Source organism: Cydia amplana, chromosome Z (genome assembly GCF_948474715.1).
Source record: "Cydia amplana chromosome Z, ilCydAmpl1.1, whole genome shotgun sequence".
NCBI lineage: Eukaryota > Metazoa > Arthropoda > Insecta > Lepidoptera > Tortricidae > Cydia > Cydia amplana.
This window is the reverse complement of record NC_086096.1, coordinates 27,817,245-27,831,049: the sequence shown is the minus strand read 5'-3', so window position 1 is coordinate 27,831,049 and position 13,805 is coordinate 27,817,245. Positions and strand designations below refer to the sequence as shown.

The 13,805-nt window shown below is 42.5% G+C and overlaps 1 protein-coding gene across 3 annotated transcripts in view; it reads right to left on the bottom strand.

The window, feature by feature from the left end:
* LOC134661406 (filamin-C) overlaps window positions 1-13,805 on the bottom strand; it is a 102,519-nt gene that overhangs the window by 13,452 nt on the left and 75,262 nt on the right. For all 3 annotated transcript variants that reach the window (XM_063517474.1, XM_063517476.1, XM_063517475.1), the window contains 16 exons: window positions 12,162-12,370; window positions 11,309-11,488; window positions 11,161-11,235; window positions 10,192-10,351; window positions 9,042-9,190; window positions 8,485-8,557; window positions 7,425-7,592; window positions 6,599-6,768; window positions 6,078-6,170; window positions 5,674-5,818; window positions 5,467-5,552; window positions 3,877-4,069; window positions 2,089-2,310; window positions 1,336-1,499; window positions 832-982; window positions 470-718 (listed from right to left, as the gene is read on the bottom strand). In XM_063517474.1, the coding sequence (XP_063373544.1) occupies window positions 470-718; window positions 832-982; window positions 1,336-1,499; window positions 2,089-2,310; window positions 3,877-4,069; window positions 5,467-5,552; window positions 5,674-5,818; window positions 6,078-6,170; window positions 6,599-6,768; window positions 7,425-7,592; window positions 8,485-8,557; window positions 9,042-9,190; window positions 10,192-10,351; window positions 11,161-11,235; window positions 11,309-11,488; window positions 12,162-12,370 (2,487 nt within the window). The remainder of the gene's footprint in view (window positions 1-469; window positions 719-831; window positions 983-1,335; window positions 1,500-2,088; window positions 2,311-3,876; window positions 4,070-5,466; window positions 5,553-5,673; window positions 5,819-6,077; window positions 6,171-6,598; window positions 6,769-7,424; window positions 7,593-8,484; window positions 8,558-9,041; window positions 9,191-10,191; window positions 10,352-11,160; window positions 11,236-11,308; window positions 11,489-12,161; window positions 12,371-13,805) is intronic.

Here is a 13,805-nt window from a genome sequence, read left to right as displayed (position 1 = left end):
ATCGTCGTAACTTAATAGATATATTTACTAGTGGCCCCATGGCTCTGCCATTTTGAAAAATCTATACAATTATTGAAACTGCTCAGAAAACTTAACGAGAATAAGTTGAGATGTGCGACCTGTAGAAAAGAACAGCCGGACACAGGAAACCATTTTTGCCCAAGATAAACAGAGAAGTACACTGTTAAATAATATAGTAAGTAAGTAAAGAGTAGGTAACTTGACCGTGACGTCATTGTGTATGTTTCATATAAATTCCATATCAATTAATATTAAGCATAAATTGCATAAAAAATTATATAATAATAAGCATAAATTGGATAATTACCATTGTATCAATCAAATTAGCATAAGTTTTAAATGAATAAATATTATCTTATATTATATTAATTGGCAAGTCGTTTTGACAGTTCTAAAAAAGAAACTGATTCGACTAAGTCAAATACCCTATTCTAGTCGCTCGCCTTACCTGTGAGTATGGCAGGTTTGTGAGCAACAGCGTCCCCAATAGACAGCACCTTGACGGCGTTAGCGTCCAGGGCTTCCACCTCCGCCACCGGGCCCCTCGAGCTCCGCACCAAGTACCTTCCCACCCGGTTAGCGGGGAAGGTGACCAGCCCTGCGTCTTCGATCTGCGCCTCGGCGACGCGCGCGCCCGTCGGCGACACCACCTCCACGTCTGACAGATTCTCGTCCACTTCCACTGTCGCGATGCCGCCTGTAAGTTGATGCGTATTTTCATTCAGTTGGATCTGTTTAGGTACCTAGCAGCAAAGAACTTCATTTATATTGTATGCTTCACAAATTTCAGCTTGGCTTCAGGTATCGTACCGATCTGCACGTAGGTGTGCGGCTCGCTGACGCGACACACGAACGGGCTGCCCGGCACCGGCTGCTCGTTGAACGTGACGGACACGCGGTGAGGCTCTCTGGACACCGGAACGAATGTCACGTCGTATAGACCACGCGCTACTGCCACCACCTAAAAACATAGCATTAGAGTTAGAATTTTACATAAACCTGCGCCAAAGACAACTATTAAGCAAGCCAACTATTAACATTTCTAACTTTTATAAGTGTATCAAATAAGGGTTCAAATTTTGCGTCCATGTTCGCTAGTACATCTTACATTTAAGATACAACAAAAGACGATGAGCTCGAGCGTGACCGCCTTGCCGACTCCCACTCCGGGCTCCTCTGTAACTGACCTCAGCCTTGACGGTCGTGGACGGCGTGGACACGACGAGCTCCAGCGTGCCCTCGCCCGCGCCGGCCGCGTCCACGCTGAATGTGACCGCCTTGCCGACTCCCACTCCGGGCTCCTCTGTAACTGACCTCCGCCTTGACAGTCGTGGACGGCGTGGACACGACGAGCTCCAGCGTGCCCTCGCCCGCGCCGGCCGCGTCCACGCTGAATGTGACCGCCTTGCCGACTTCCACTCCACGCTCCTCTTCTGCCCCTTCTTCTAAGCTGAGTCCTTCGAGGGTGCCTTCTAGTTCTGTAAAGTATAACAACGCTTTAAAAATTCCAAGTTAGCTTTTTCATTTGGTCAGGACCGTTGTAGTAGAGGATGCCAAGTAATGTCGACGTTCACTGACCTGTTAACCGGATGTAAATTATATTTTATCAAATAAAATATGTTTCTGAACTTCTACTAATAGGGTATCGTATACTAATATGTTCATGGCAATTTCTAAGTACTAATAAATAATATTGCTCTGACTTGTTAACCGAATGACAAAATACACAATATGCATCAGTGAAGTAGCTTATCTTTTTCTGCTCGCTATTATCTGGCAGCCGTGTACAAACAGGTAAGTCGATATTAATAATTGCGCTAATTTAACCACTTGAAAAATATATCAAAACGATGGCAATTTTATAGCGAATAAACTAGTATAGGGTTGCCTGCAAAAATCCGTTCATAAATAATGGTTGGCTTTTAAATGAAATAAGAAGAGTAGTCTTCTCGCCACTTGACTAGACCTTACATTACATTACGCCGCGCGCGACATCTGCACGCTGCGGCAGCCTACAGACTCGGGTGTGTAAACTACTCACCGACCTAAACTCACTTGCCAACATACCTCCTGGCCCCAGGCCGGTGACGCGCACGCGACGCACGTCGTACACGTTGCACGTGAAGGGCGAGCCGGGCACGTGGCGGCCCGCGCACGACACTTGCACGCTGTGGCGGCCCACGGCCTCGGGCGTGTAGGCCGCCGCGTACCGCCCGTCGCCCAGCGCCGACAGCCGCGCGCGCACCACGCTGCCGCCCGGCCCCGACACGTAGACCGTCGGCTCGCCGGCTATAAGCAAGCTCGTCTCATGCATTATTCGGTTATTAAGAATGCTTTGATCTATGAAAAGTCTGTTGTTTAAACTGTCGTGTATGAGGAGACAAATGAAGCACCATAGACTAGGAATCCTCTAGACGGAGTTTAGAGCAATTATTTCATGAAACCGATGCTGCCAAAAATACGGGGGTGCGGGGGGACGAGGTGAGCGAATCCCGTGCCGTGATTGGTCCGTTCAAAGACACGAACCAATCACGGCACGGGATTCTGACACTGACTCGAAGATGGAGTAAAACTACCGTATTTAGTGGCAGAGGCGGTAGCGTTACTATGCTCAGCCTAGAGGATGTCTTGTCTATGTGAAGCACGAAGGTAGATACGGTATCACTGTACAGTCAGCAGCAGAAGTTGCTAAGCGGGTGAGGTGTTCAAAATTACCTGGACACACTCTTATTCTCTTAACAATAAAGTCGCGTCAAATTCATTTTGAACACCTCGCCCGCTTAGCAAGTTCTGCTGCTGACTGTATGCCGCTGAATTTAGGCAGAACATTTTGGAGATACCGATTGCGTTATTTAATTTCTCGTTTATTCGCTGTTTACAGAATTTGCTTTATTGAATGCACTGCTTCAATGGTTGATTGATTGAATACCATTTGAATTTTAGCGGCATTTTCACGTTAGGAGGTTATACCGGCTCATATTGGCCGCTTGATTATCCCTCATTTGCTAATAATTTCGCGTGAGCACCAGCCAAATTTTGATGCAGAGTTCAGACAATTTGGCAAATGACAAATTCTAATAAACTATATTTCGGTAAGACTAACGATAACGTTAACGCAAAAAATAAGTAATTATTTCGCTTTTGAGACCTGGCACAGGCTTGGAAATTCCGTCTCTTGCATTGTAATATTTTACCATATTTTTAATGCGGTCAAACACTGCCTCTCAAAGTGAAGTGATGACTTGGTATATGATATTGATCTTGCCTCAAAAGGAACAGGAGCACGCATGGCAGCTTAGTATAAAACTAAACGGTGGATTCTGTGACACATAGTTACAAATATAGAAAGGCATTTTAAAATTCGCTTAGGCATAGCTTGAAAACACGGCTAGAAAGTTATAGATGTAATGTGAGAATATGAATAGTAAATAGCAGGGCATTTTAAATAATGTATGTGAGCACACGTATAGTCACTCTCGCAAATGCATACAACGTAACGTATATTAATAAACAATAGTGATATGATCATATCAGTATGTTGGGAGTGAAAGATGTGTTGAGCGTTAATTATATATATTCAAGTAAATGCTTTATCTATACAAGTCACAACAACACATCAATCAATCAATATGTTGGAAGTATAACATCGTAATAACTATTTCAAAACATGAAGTCTAAATGAATAAACACATTCGTAATGGAGAAATGTTAAGCTACTTGCCTTACGTAGTTCGAGTACCGCGTGAACTGGCTAATTTCGCCAGAGAAGAGGTTCTTCCAACCTCTATGCATTTTGTCCTGCTCTATGAACCGTGGCAAATGTCTCAACGATTTCTTCGTGATTCATATACTCACTGTGGAAGCCGGTGAGGTGTATTTCGGCGGGTTCGCCGCGCGGCGTCGAGGCGAGGCCGGGGCCGGAGGCGCGCGCGTCGGCGGCGGCGGCCGGCGCCGACACCGGGCACGTGAACGGCGAGCCGGGCACGGCGTGTCCGTTGAACCGGACTGACAGGGTGTGCGGCGCCGCCTCCGACGGCTTGAAGTTCACCTGAACGACACCAAGTAAAATAAGTATAATAATAAGATAATCCATAAAAAAAAGAGGCGTAAGAGACGCCCTTCTTAAAAACGCTCGTGTTGTTTGGCGTAACGGACATGCTATTTTCGTAACTAAGCATTGTATTATAAGTTCAAGCAATCAGTTTAAAAGAGCTCAAAAAGTTAAGAATAAGCCACATAGAGGCATCAGTTTATTGAAACAAACAAAAAAGTTATGATTTTTTTCTCAAAAAAAAAACTGTGTTTTGGCTCTCCAGAAAAATCGCGTTTTGTCCGTTAAGCCCTTTGAGCCTACGGTAGTCGATATTGTAAAGGTTTGGTTGCATTAACCACAATCAAAGCACTCGTTAAAGCTTTGGATTCCTCCGAAAACGGTGCCGTCATATTACGGCCGCTATATAGCGTTGACTGACGTCACTAGAACGTTGTCTATGTAAACAAGATGGCGCGGTTTCCTAGACGGCGTTACGTTACGTTGATTGTCAACGTAACGTAAGATGACGGCCGTCATGACCTTGTCGATAGTTTCGTGAACGTTTTATTAGATAGCGGTGACGCCATTTTGAATAAATGACACGAGATTTGAATAAATGATTCCGTACTACGATTATTTTCCTCTTCTGATGATATTTCATCCTCCAAGTAAATTATAGATTATCAAGCAAATCTTGTCAGTAGGAAAAGGCGCGAAATTCAAATTTTCTATGGGACGTTATCCCATCGCGCCTACATTTTTCAAATTTGCCGCTTTGACCTTGGTGGATGACGGTGTGTTATGATGCCGTGGTACTTTCCACATGTCGCCACCGTAAAGACGGCCGTCTTTTGCTGCCGCTATATGACGGCCGTCATATGACGGCACCTATTGTGTTACGTTGACAATCAACGTAACGTAACGCCGTCTAGGAAACCGCGCCATCTTGTTTACATAGACAACGTTCTAGTGACGTCAGTCAACGCTATATAGCGGCCGTAATATGACGGCACCGTTTTCGGAGGAATCCAAAGCTTTACTAAGCAGGGTTGTGACATTTCCTCTACATTGAAGTTTAGCGAATATGATTACGATTATAGAAAACAATGCAACCGGCACTTACTAACTAGAATAGTTCAGTGACACATCAATCTGCGTAGTTAAGCAATATTTAACGCATTCGCTGCTAGCGCTACTCTTGTAGCTTAATAGTTATAATGTTGTGAAAGGTATTTATGAATAATGAACACGCCTATCGAGTAGCTGACAGTGATGGTCTTAAGGCTGGTCGAAGACAAGAAGAGTGCAGTTTTCCCTTGCGATAAATAAATATTACAATAAACTGAATAATGTTTCTCTGTCGAGGTGGCTCATGGTTGGAAAATGTATCAACTAAAAATAACATATTTTACCTTAAATCTAGCGTTCCCTTCGCTCTGAACAAAATTTGGAACGTTCCTGCCGTTTACGGCTACGATTATTTCCAAGTTGCCAGCACCTAGAAATTAAACATGATATTCAATATATCAAAATTATTCGTCATTCTTATTTTTACTGAGTTTGCTAACAAGCACAGTTTTGGATATACACTGTTAATTTAGTAAAAGCGGATTGCATACCGGCATGAGAAGCGTTGATGGTGAAAGAGACGGGGCGGCCGACAACGCCCGGCGCGATGTCGGTGACGGCGACCCGCGACGCGCTGTACGCCTTCACCAGGAAGGGGCTGCCCTCCACGTGCCCGCCCATTGCGCCGGCTCGGACCTACAACACCCAATAGCACTGTGATGCGGGATGTTCTGGTAGGGCCGCCATGTGAAGGATTTCTTAATTATGTTAAGTAAATGCTTATGTATTAATGTTTCCTGACTAGAGTATAGCTAGATCGTAAATATTATGATAGATATATTGCACTAATATTGAAAATTCTGTTTTCGTTCTTCGATCTATGGACATCTATTAAAATTAAAGTACATACTAAAACGAAAGTCCTGGGTCAAAAAAGGATAGGATAGAATCTCACCTCGATACTGTGGTCGCCGACATCAACCGGAACAAACGAGATGGTGTATCTTTTGCTAGGTTCGTTTTCACCAACAGTTTCTTCAGCAGACACCTAAAACACCAAAAACGGTAATAGCAGAGCAGATTTGTAGCAGAACTGTAGAAAATAGTATTTTATACAATCGTGATATAATGGAGAGCTTTTCAGTCGAGTATCGTGTTTAGGCAACGAAGCTTGCTGAGTTGCCTAAGTAAGGTACGAGATTGAAAAGCTTGATTATATCACTATTGTATACAATACTTTTTCTACGAGTCAACAAAAAAAATACTTAAAACTAGTAGAAGAATCATATATGTAGGTAAAAAAACCAAAAGTATACAGCTAAGATGCGCGAGCAGCCGCGATACATTCATACTCTTACGCGACCCGACCCCGCGCCCCGCGCCCCCGGCCGGTTGGTCAACGCACCTTCTCGTAACTCATGAGGCCCTGGTACTTGCTCCGCGCTTTCGATCAGGATTATCGGACGACTAACTAACCTGCACGGGCACGGGGCGGCGCGCCGGCCCCAGCACGTCCACCTGCGGCGAGGCCGGCGAGTCCACGCTGAACGTGTACGCGTCGCCCACCGACACCTTGTCGGGCGACTCGCTCGAGCCCGCGCCGATCACGCGCGCCGGCGCCGACACGTGGCACACGAACGGACTGCCTGTTGATGTAAAAATCGGCCTCAATAACTTGACAACAATGTTGCCGATTCATTGAGGGCTGTCAGGAATTAGCATTTCACAGTTTGACAGGTTTGATTGGAATATGGCTTTTTTAGTAGCTCAGCAGGTGATTGACGCGTTCTGGTCTAGTGACGAATTGCATACTTAACAACGATTCTGAAGTCTCAAGTACACTGCGGCATCAGTGAAACTAAAAACGATTAAAATTATATAGAAAATAAACATAAGGTAAGACACTATAAATCATCAATTGTTTTACTTGTAGGTTAAGATTACGATTCGTAATCACGAACTGACCTCCGGATTCCTTCTGCTCCCAATAATATACCTTCTTATCTACTGACCCGGGAAGTTGTCACTGTTGAAGCGCAAAAGCTCGCGTGGAGGAAGCTGATGGAATAAGGGCCAGTTGCACCAACCACATTTGACAGACTGATCCACGTCAGCCGGCGCGCCCCGGCGCTTTATTATGAAACTTTCCATACATAAAAATATACGGAACTCTTTAACGATACGAACAGTTTGGTGCAACCGACCCTAAGTGAGCGCATTCTGCGCCCGCGGTCGGCCCTCCAGGCCCTGGGTGACACATAACCCAATGCATCGAAAGTTATAGGTACTTAGTAAGACTAACCAGGGACATGGTCACCGTTGAAACGCAGCTCGACGGTGTGCGGGCGCGGGTCGCGCGGGGTGAAGCTGATGGCGTACGTGTGGGCTCCCTGCGCGGCGGCCGCCGTCGGCACGCGGCCGCCGTTCACCGTCACCTCCAGATTGCCCGGGCCCGCTGCCATTGTCTCCACTGCACGAATAGTCTCATTGAATACAAATATGAAATATAAACAATACGATACCCACTCTTTTTTTTTGTCAAGTGGATTTAAAAGAAAAAAGTTTTTTGACATGAAGGCCATTGGACCGGTGTCGCCGATATGGACTTTGAAAATTCCAGTTTTTATAATTACGTGAAAGCGGCTACAATACGGATGTTGACAATTTTTTGGAACTGGTTTCATTTTGTAGATAGACACGTAATAATTACAGAAAAAAATATTAAAAAAATATATTCATTAATTTTGAATAAGAAAACATGTATAATAAGTTTCGTGTTTAAATTTCGCGCCTAAACGCTCCAAACTGTCACGTGACCTTGATGACGTAACGGCGTTTTAAACAAACTGCTGTCAGTAATTTTTTTAAATTCTTTATATGGCAACTGACAATTTTTTTTAAAGCCTTAACACACTACCGCATCGGACAGCGACCTTCTTTCTCGCTCTAACTTATAGCTGCGTCCTTAACGCACCACCTTACACACTATCGATTCGTGCGCCGCACCGCACCAAGATCGCGTTTCGGTACGATAATCTGTAGACACTTGGGCAGGTTTTATAACTTGTCTTTGGTGATTCCAATGTGATTACGTCACGCGCTCCGATTGGCGTTTGCAGTCACGTGATACTGGGCATTATTTTAAATACTTTTGATTATTTTTAATTAATTTATTACAGATATTTACACTTGCAAAATATGATTTTCCGCGTTCTAATATTCCCTGCTATGGTAAAAACATAACATATTATATATTCGCGATTCATGTCAACGTCCCTATTGTTAGCAGTCACGGTACTTACGGTAGAATTTGTAGCTCTACGGTAATAGTCTGATTATTACTACTAATACAAAAAACTTACCTAAAAATGTGACAGGTTTTCCGACTGTTCCATGCGCGACGTCTTTTACTCTTATAGCTGTTACGTCGTACACCTGTGAAGGGTAGTTTAGCAATGCATACGAGAATAGAAAGGTAACGGAACAATCGTGAACATTTCCAAACATGTTATGGATAAATATTGGAATTAATGAAAATATTATTATAAAAAAAAACACCAACAGGATGTACATCAGACAGCTGCAGAGAAAAGGTACCCGTGCATAAAAAATTGTAAGCAAATAGTATTGCTGACTGTAACTGCACAGTAAAAAGCATTGTGGATTGTATTGTTTACATTTGTGGATCATAATAACATTTATTTATATCCTATTAGGCCCACTTGCACCACCACACAAATCCGGGATTAACCCGTTAAACCGTTAACCTGGTGTCAAATTGTACTGGTAACCATGGTAACTCCAGGTTTAACTGGTTAATCCCGGGTTAGTGCAATGGTGCTAGTGGGCCTTAATCATTTCCGAATGATTATTGGTGTTTCATTGGATTATCTTCGAATAATTTAAAGGGCTTAGTTACCTTTAAGTGGAATGGGCTGGCCGGGATGGGCGTGGAGTCGACGAGCACGTTGAGGCGGTGCTCGCCGACGGCGCGCGGCACGAACTCGGCGCGGAACACGCCGGCGCCCGCCGCCGCCACCGCCGCCGGCACCGACGCGCCGTTCGGACCTGCGCCCCCGCACCGCTCAGCTCAACGCCTCGCCCTAACTCCCTCTCTACCCCCCTCTCATCTTCCCTCCTACCGTGTTAAGAGTTAGGGCGAAGCGGATGAGCTTTTTCGACAATGATTGTTACAATGTATTTATAACGGCATCAGGTTATTTAAAGATGCTGTAAATCAATACTTCTTATAGGTCTTTTATGGTTACTACGACCTAACTTTTAACTTTGACTACTTATATTTTATTTATTCTTAATGTATACTTTAAATAGAATGTGCTTATCGAATTATGAAGCGGGTTAATTGATTAGTGATAATAATAAACACATAATGCGGAGTTAAGAGGTGGTTGGACTTAGGTTGTTAGTACTGCAAAGCATCTTAAGTTTATTCTGAATATTTCCCCTCGGAGCGAAATTCCGTTTTGTTTGAGTCAGAAGATGATCCAAATGATAAGTTTTCTTATTTATTCTTTCATTTATATTTAAACAGGCCTGCAAAAAGATAACCAAACAGTTTGAAGCGTAACATGATCGTTAAGGAAAAAGAAACACTAATAGTGTGACACGAGATATCGGACATATCATCTAATTATAAGCCATACATTCTAACCACCTCTGATTTATTTTCTACCATTTAAATTAATTACTTAAGGTGATCTTCCAAGAAGTCAGCAGAATAAATTTATGTAATAAAAGTTTGCGCCTTAACAAGATGTTAGTGCCAAAATAAATTACCATTATTTAAAGTCTATTTTTTTATTCGGTAGACTGAAATGACAGTTCATAGTATGAACATAAAACGTCATTTCATACTATGAAATGTCATTTTAGTCTACCGAATAAAAAAATAGACTTTAGCATCGAATTTGACTAAAATATCACTAAACAAAGAGTAGCGAGACTAGCCATTATAGCATTGGTGTTCGGCAACGAATTCGGAAAAGCTAGCCGATTACGTGATGACTACCGTGTATAGTGTGCACTGTGGGGATGAAGTAGGTACTGACCCTCAACATTGACCTCTATCTGGTCGAGCGTGGCGCTGGGGTGGTGCAGCGTGAGCGCGGCGGGCTGGTGCAGCGGCGCGGGCCCGGGCAGGGTCACGCGGGCCCCGCCGCCGCTCCCCTCCGACACCTCCACGATCAGTGGGCAGCCCGGCACTCGCATCTACACCGACCGACCATACAGGCGATTATTTAAACCAAACACGCGTTTATAAAGGCTGAGACACAGAGGTTGTAATGCAAGAGATGTGTAATTGTGTATTGTAAGCAGAATTGTATTCTTGAATGTGAAGAATGTCCATGTTTTAATTAGACGCGCGCACAGCAATGCCCAATTGACTGTAAGCACTTAATACAAACAACTTACTTCCGTGCTAGCTAGCAATTTTTAACAACAAGCTATGTTAAAATCGTGTATTATGCTTTCATATATTTGGTATAGAATCTAAAGATACATGTGGCATGTCTGCTGAATTATTATATCTGTGATACTTTAATTTTATTATTCTTAAATTTCATCTTGCTTTGCCATTGTTTTAATGAAACATAAATAAACAACATGCATTACATCAGATGTATAATTCTATCATTACCGTTACTTCACTAAAAATGTTTTAAGTTTCTTTTGTTTTTGGACATAATTTAGTTTTGGGCTTCATAATATACTAGCGAACCGCCTCGGCTACGCACGGGTTACACGAAACCTTAAAAAATATAGACCTAAACCTTCCTCAAGAATCACTCTATTGATAGGTGAAAACCGCATGAAAATCCGTTCAGTAGTTTTCGCGTTAATCGCGAACATACACAAACAGACAGACGCGGCAGGGGACTTTGTTTTATAAGGTGAAGTGAAAAGACTTAAATACAAAATATAATTGACTTAGGTTAGGTTCCTGTGAAGTTAATTTTTGTTTGTGTGATTATGATTATATAAATTGATACTGTAATTGAATGCCCACACATACATACCTTATTAAAAGAGACATTAACTACATGGTCACAAGCCTCAGTTGGAGTAAACGAAACTGTAAATCTAGCATTGCCCTAAAACAAAGAAAAAACATTATTATTTCAAATCATCAAAGCCATCATAAACAATGAGAGTGCAGAAACATACCTGCGGGTGTACTTGGGTAGGTATGTTCAATCCTCGAGCGGCAACAGTGATCTCCAAGTTGCCCTCTCCCGCTTGGGCTGCGTCCACAGCTAGCTGAACTGGGACACCAACGCGAGCTGATGACCCTCCATTCACACTCACTAACTTGCCGTCATAGGCTTTACAGATGAATGGGGTACCCTGTTAACAACCATTACCTCTATAACCATATTTAAAAACAACAGTATTGGGAACTTCACACACACCTTTGAATTTCATCGCGTATATGTATGTAGGTTTCCTCATGATGTTATCCTTCACCAAAAAGTTTGTGGTTCAAATCGACCTCACAGATGCAACTACACCCATGGCTAGATTAAGTTCATGTTATGCTTCTGCCCCTTATTCATACAACTTAGCAAACCTCTGTAAATTTTGTCTCTATCTAAAAGACAGAAAGGTATTCAAACAGTTTTAAGTTAGGTTTAGTTTATCCAATGTGTCATCTGTAACTTACTTTTTTCCCAAGTCCCAAGATACAGGCTCGGCCTAGTTTGGGGCTTACCGGACACCTTTTGAGCATGCTACTGTATTCCTTTGTTATTATAAACAAATTTATTCTTATTCTCAGTATCAATGGCTTGTTAAATTTGACAACAAATTATGAATAATGTCATCAACAATAATTAACCTGCCCGATCCTGCGACCTGAAAACTAATTTTGTTGTTGTCTCCCAGTATGGCTCCCATTTGAGCCACTGGGAGTTGAAGTGGGAGGTTTTGAAAATCGTGGGAAATCTGGAAAATTTATTTACGGCTCATATTTGAGCCCTTGGGATATGACAGGTTAATGTTTTAGGAAGTAGGTACTTACAGGCACTGGCTGGTTATTATAATGTGCAGTCAAGGTATGCGGGCCCACATGTCGCGGGGTAAAGCTAGCTAGTAGCCCAGAGACTGCGTCACCAGTGAGCCGCACAGGCACTTCGGCCCGCGGACCGCGAACCGTCACTATTAGCTCTCCCCCAGCTGAGCCTTCCACGCGCACAGAGCATGATGCCACTTCGCCAACAGGGATCAGTTCTACAACATAAGATTAGTACGAAAATGGAATTTAGCTGAGCCGATTCCGATAACGTTTAATATCTGGGTGACCGAGCTTCGCTCGGAAAACATATAAAAACTCGAAAATGCGCGTTTTCCCAGAGGTAAGACCTAGCTAGATCGATTTTTCGCCCCCGAAAACCCCCATATAGCAAATTTCATCGAAATCGTTAGAGCCGTTTCCGAGATCCCCGAAATATATATATAAACAAGAATTGCTCGTTTAAAGGTATTAGATTTGTACCATAATTGTCTATCTTCCTTATATTTAATTGTAGGTACTGATTCATCATTCATCAAACTACTATTCCACCACGAAATTGCTGCCGGTTTAGGGATCCCTAATAAGTGTAATAAGTAACTTAGCGACTTAAAGAAAAACTAAATAAAATGAGTTGTCGCCTCGTAGTCCTAAAGCAAGCATCTTACCTGGCAAATTTACCGAGGTCATGCACAACACGGTGTACCATAATTATTTACAAAACAAAACTTGACTATCGACACCAATAAATTATGAATATATCGGTGAAGGAAAGGAACAAGAAAGGAATCATGAATCAATTAGGAAACGAGCAAATTGATTTTGTTATTTACATGAATCTAGTATAAGGATCTAGGATGCTACCTTCTATGTTTTGTTAGAGTCGTTTGACAATTGATTGACAACAAAAATGACAGCTGTGTGACAATGACGTTTCACATGCGTTTCTCACATTTTAGTCCACGATGCGCTAATGTGCTACATATTATATATAGCTGGTCAACCAAATTTTGTCAGTAAAAAAAGTCGCGAAATTCAAATTTTCTATGTGACGATATCCCTTCGCGCCTACATTTTTCAAATTTGCCGCCTTTTTCTACTGTCAAGATCTGGTTGACCAAGTATAGTTACGCTTATTACACGCCATTCACTATGCAAATTGAAGCGCTATAGAATATTAGTGCATGATGAATTGTAATGCAGTAGGTAATTGCATTTTCCATAGTAATTTGCTGTGAGTTGCAGGCAATCTGCTATTTGCATGGGTTTAGTATCAGCCATTAAAGCCGTAACACACTACAGCACCGCACCGCGACCTTGGTGTTGTGTGGTAGTGTGTTACGACTTTAATGGCTGATAAAACCCAAGCATTCAGCACATTGCCTGAAACTCACAGCAAATTACTATGAAAATGCTATGAAATAATTAAACTTGAACGCGCTTATATCGATATTGTACAAGTTGGTAACACTAATCAATGAAAAAGTTAGCAATGGCGGGAAACGTACCTAATTAAGATGGAGTTCATTTCATTTCAAATTGTTTTGAATATTTTGCCTGCTATGCTGCGTACCCGTTGTAATTACCTACATCTAGGTACTTTCTATGAATTGAAATAATGTAAGCTTGTTTATCTAATATTATAATATTAGG